General features: G+C 39.1%; 1 gene segment (V, D, J or C); it reads left to right on the forward strand.

Moving 5' to 3' along the window:
* Nucleotides 1-293: 293 nt before the first annotated feature.
* LOC106971375 (T cell receptor alpha variable 23/delta variable 6-like) lies at nucleotides 294-1,355 on the forward strand. The segment is given in 2 exon segments: nucleotides 294-508; nucleotides 654-1,355. Coding segments are annotated over 2 exon segments (498 nt in total).
* The last annotated feature ends 3,722 nt before the right edge of the window (nucleotides 1,356-5,077 follow it).

The following is a 5,077-nucleotide window of genomic DNA, read 5'->3' on the forward strand; positions in this document are numbered from 1 at the left end:
ACTTTTTGTGTGTTTTTAATAGACTTTAATTAGTATTTGTAATAAAAAAAAGAAATGCCCCACACATGCTAATCTTGTGGCTTCATAGGGGTCCATCCCTTCCTTTTCTTAAATGTAATCTTTATTGACATATAAACCTAGTGACCTAGTATATGATTTTTAACTAGGAGGTATGAGGAAAATGAAGAGGGGTTTTCGGGAGGAGAGAAATTCTAAACTCATCCATGTGTTGGGGAAATTTTTGATTCCCAGAGAAGATATTTGCAGTGATTCTAAGTTAGGGCAAAATGAGGAAGTACTTCCTTTGACAAAAGTAGATTTCAGTGAAAGCACTTGTGAAGGGGTGGGGCCTGTTGAAGGAATTAAAAGCAGGTGTGACCTTCAAGTTAGAGTTCTAGCAAGCTAGGAAGAACAGAGGACCAAATGAGTTGTCTCGGATCTTTGGTGTCGGGAGGAATGGACAAGATCCTGAGAACATCAATTTTAATTCTATGGCTTCAACTAGGCTGTGAGTTGCAGAGGAGAAAGGCCAGGATATGTCTTTAATCTGGGGGGATGAGGAAATTGGGACACAGGCAACCTCATGCACATCGAAACTTTAAGAGGAAAATATAAATTCCGGGACCTAATGACTTTGTTATTTTTTTAAGCAGGGGTGAGCGGCCAAGAGAAGAGTGGCCAGGAGCAGGTGAAGCAGGGCCCTCCATCTCTGATAGTCCAGGAAGGAGCTTTTTCTACTCTGAACTGCACTTATGAGAACACAGCGTTTGACTACTTCGTATGGTACCGGCAATACCCTGGTCAAGGCCCTGCATTACTACTAGCCGTGTTCTCGGTTAAGCGCACAAAGGAAGATGGGAGATTCACAGTTTTCGTCAGTGAAAGTGCCAAACAATTTTCACTGCACATCATGGCTTGCCAGCCGGGAGACTCAGCCACCTACTTCTGTGCAGCAGCAAGTGCACAGTGCTCCCCAGGCACCTGCTGCCTGTACCCAAACCTGAAGCTGTGGCTCCAGCCAAGCCCTACTGTGCGGAGGAAGCATTCACACGCATGCGCAGTCTGATTGGCCACAAAAAATTCTCGATACATTCAAGAGGACTGGAATGATACAGACTTTATTTTCTGATCAAAGCAAAATGGATTCTGAAGGTCAACTGCAAAAAAAAAATTGTCTCTGGAAACTCTCAAGTATTTGGAATTTAAGCCTTGAACTTTAAAATACAATAGCCTCCTCTTAACCACAGTTTCCTTTTCTGTGGTTTCAGTTGCCTGTGGTCAACCATAGTCTGGAGGCAGATGGGCCTCCTTCAGGCATATTGTCAACTAACAGTAGGTCACCATGCCTACTCCGTTCCCCTTGCTTCCTCTCATCATGTAGACATTTTATCATCTCACAGCGTCATAAGAAAAGGGGAGTAGAGTACAAGAAGATATTTTGAGAGACCACATTCATATAGATTTTATTACAGCATATAAAAATAAAAATATACATGAGGTGTAGCTAAAATAGTACATAGAAGGAGATTTAATATTTTATTTTATTTTATTTTAATACCAGTGTAGTTAACATGCAGTGTTTTATTAGTTTCAGGTGTACAATAGAGTGATTCAACAATTCCATACATTACTCAGTGTTCATCATGGTAAGTGTACGTTTAATCCCCTTCACCTAGGACATTTAATATTTTAAATACTTACATTCGTAAGGAAGAAACGTTGAAAAACACTGCTGTAAGCTTTCAACAAAAGAAGATAGAAATAAAGAACAAAGTAAACCCACCATAAACTAAAAAAGAAAAGAAAAGAATTAGAAAGTCAAACTGATGAACTACAAAACAAACAATAGAGATAAAAAAATTTAAAGTTTATTTTCTTAAGATGATTAATAAAGTTGATATGTCCCTAGCTAGAATTATCAAGGAAAAAAAAAAAAAGAGAGAAGATACAAATTATACATGTAAGGAATGGAAAAGAAAACCACCCTCCAGATTCTACCCTACAAAGATAATGTAAGAATATCATTAACAGCTTTGTGCTGCTGAGTAAAACTATAGAAGTAGACCCACACAAGTGGGGACAACTGATTTTTTGACAAAGTTTCAAAGCAACTCAATGGAGGAAAGTTAGCCTTAGCAACACATGGTGTTGGGACAAGTGGATGTTCCTAAGCAAATAATTGAACCTGACCTAAATCTCACACCTTTATACAAAAACTTGAGAAGAGTCTCAAAATGGATCATACACCCAAGTGTAAAATGTAACACTATAATTCTTTTAAGAGAAAATATAAGAGAAAATCTTCATGACCTAGGGCTAGGTGAAGGGATTTTTGACAAGACACTGAAAGTACAATCCATTAGAAAAAATCAACAACCTAGATTTCACCAAAATTAAAAACATTTGTTCTATAAAAGTTAAGAGAATAAAAAAGACAAACCACAGAATGGCAGGAAATATTTGCAAAATACAGTTTCATCAAAGGACTGGTATTCAGAATATAAAGAACCTTCTGAACTCAATAGGAAGGAAACAAACATTTTAATCCAATTAAAAATGGGCAAAAGATTCATGCAGACACTTCACCAAAGAGAATTTGTGGTAGGGAAATAAGCATATAAATAAGCATATGAACAGATTTTCAGCATCATTAGTGACTAGGGACATGCAGATTAAAGCCACACAGAGATACCACACCACATCTATCAGAATTGCTAAAATAAAAAGTACTGACAATACCAAGTTCTGGCAAGGATGCAGAGAAATTGGATCACTCATGCATGGCTGGTGGGGAAGTGGTACAGTCCCTCTGGAAAACAGTTTGGTAGTTTCACATAAATTTTAACATTCACTTACCTTACAATGCAGCAATCACACCCCTGGGTACATATTTTAGAGAAATGATAAGCTTATGTTCACACAAAAATCTGTACATGAATGTTTACGGCAACTATATTTGTGATGGCCAAAAACTGGAAACCACCCAAATCTTTTTCATTGGGTGAATGGATAAATATACTGTGGTACATTCATACAATGGAATGCCATGTAGTAATAAAAAGGAAAAGACTATTTAAAAAAAAATTTTTAATGTTTATTTATTTTTGAGAGAGAGACACAGCATGAGCAGGGGAAGTGCAGAAAGAGAGGGAGACACAGAATCCGAAGCAGGCTCCAGGCTCTGAGCTGTCAGCACAGAGCCCAACGCGGGGCTTGAACCCACAAACTGTGAGATCATGACCTGAGTCAAAGTCGGACGCTTAAACCAACCGAGCCACCCAGGCACCCTGGAACAGACTATTTATACATGCAACGACCTCGAAGGATCTCAAGGGCATTATGCCAAGTGAAAAAGTCCATCTCGAAAGGCTACATAACGTATGATTTCACTTACTAGATTATTATGATTCCATATATAACTTCTAATAAATTAAGCATAGAGGTATGTCATAAATGAATATGATTTTACTGCTGTTACATTTGGTATTCCAATACACGACTGGAGAGGTTACAGAAGCCAGAAACATATTTTGATATCATCTGTCTGAACAATATTTGCTGTTGTAAAGTTACCAGTTCTCATGGTTTGGTGGTAAGTAGGAAAGGAAAGGAGATAATGAGTTCCCCTTTGTCTCATGTAGGGAAGCCAAAGATCAGTGAGCATGTTTCACCTCAGATTCAGGTTGGAGGCAAGAAAAGAATCAAAATATGAATAAATATTTGCAGTCACAGCCATGATTCATAATAAATTTGTTTCAGATAAGCCTGTCAGATCTTATCACAGATTAATTTACTAAACTTAGAAATTTTGAGCAATAAATCTCCTTTTTTTATTTTTGTTCTTTAAATATTTTAATTTTATTTTTGAGAGAGAGAGAGAGAGAGAGAGACAGAATGTGAGTGGGGGGAGGGGCAAAGAAAGGAGGAGACACAGAATCTGAAGCAGGATCTAGGCTCTGAGCTGTCAGCACAGAGCTTGACATGGAGCTTGAACTCATGGACCTTGAGATCATGACCTGAGTTGAAGTCTGACGCTTAACAGACTGAGTCACCCAGGTGCCTCAGTAATAAATCTCCTTCTAATTATTGCTTTGGTATTAAGTTTTAGGCTTGTCCTTAACCAGATATAATCATTAAGTCGTAAGGAAAGACAAAACAATGTTTAGGACAGGACAAAACTCCGAACTGGGTGTCATAGCACATTCAAACTTGATTTAGCCATGGGGCACCTGGGTGGCTCAGTGGGTTAAGCATCTGACTCTTGATTTCAGCTCAGGTCATGATCTTGTGGGTTCACGGATTTGAGCTCTGCATCGGGCTCTGCGCAGACAGTGCAGATCCTACTTGGGATTCTCTGTCTCCCTCTTTCTGCCCCTCCCTGCTCACTCACCCTCTCTCTCAAAATAAATGAACTTAAAAAAACTAAAAGACAAATAAACAAAAATCTTGATCCAGCCAGAAACCACATTTCAGAGGCTGCTGCTCTATGCAGCTGAGGGACCTTACACCCCTACTGTCAGAAACCCGCAGGGCCATTTCAACAAGAGGGTCGGCTGGCCTTCATGCTGCTCTCCAGGCTGCTGTGCCCGCAGCACATGGTCTCCTTTGCTTAGTTACAAATAATCACAAACCAAGGCATCAGTTAACTGCCAGGACTCAGAAGTGAAATGGGACAGAGAGGTAGATGTCTCAACTAACTATAAACTCTCTTTGTTGCCCCACTCACTGATAAGTTACTTTGACCTTAGAATCAAGGAACTGGCAATGCTTTAGAGACCTTGTCTGTACCTTCTTTTCTAGTTATTTACCTTTTGGTCCTTTTAGATGAATTCATGCACTAAAACAATGAAACTGAAGAGAAGACTGACAGCTACATTCCACATGATCAGCTACAGTATACAAACTTAGCCACCATGTGGTCTTGACATGTCCTAAGTGCATGAAACCTATAGATATCACAACTTGTAGGAGTGGATTATAGCGCTGCATCACAGAGCGATGTAGCATGCTTATCTTAACTTTATTTTACAAAACACACACAGACCCACACAAACCACCCAGCCACAGATTTTATAAG

Source organism: Acinonyx jubatus, chromosome B3 (assembly GCF_027475565.1).
Source record: "Acinonyx jubatus isolate Ajub_Pintada_27869175 chromosome B3, VMU_Ajub_asm_v1.0, whole genome shotgun sequence".
NCBI classification, from domain to species: domain Eukaryota; kingdom Metazoa; phylum Chordata; class Mammalia; order Carnivora; family Felidae; genus Acinonyx; species Acinonyx jubatus.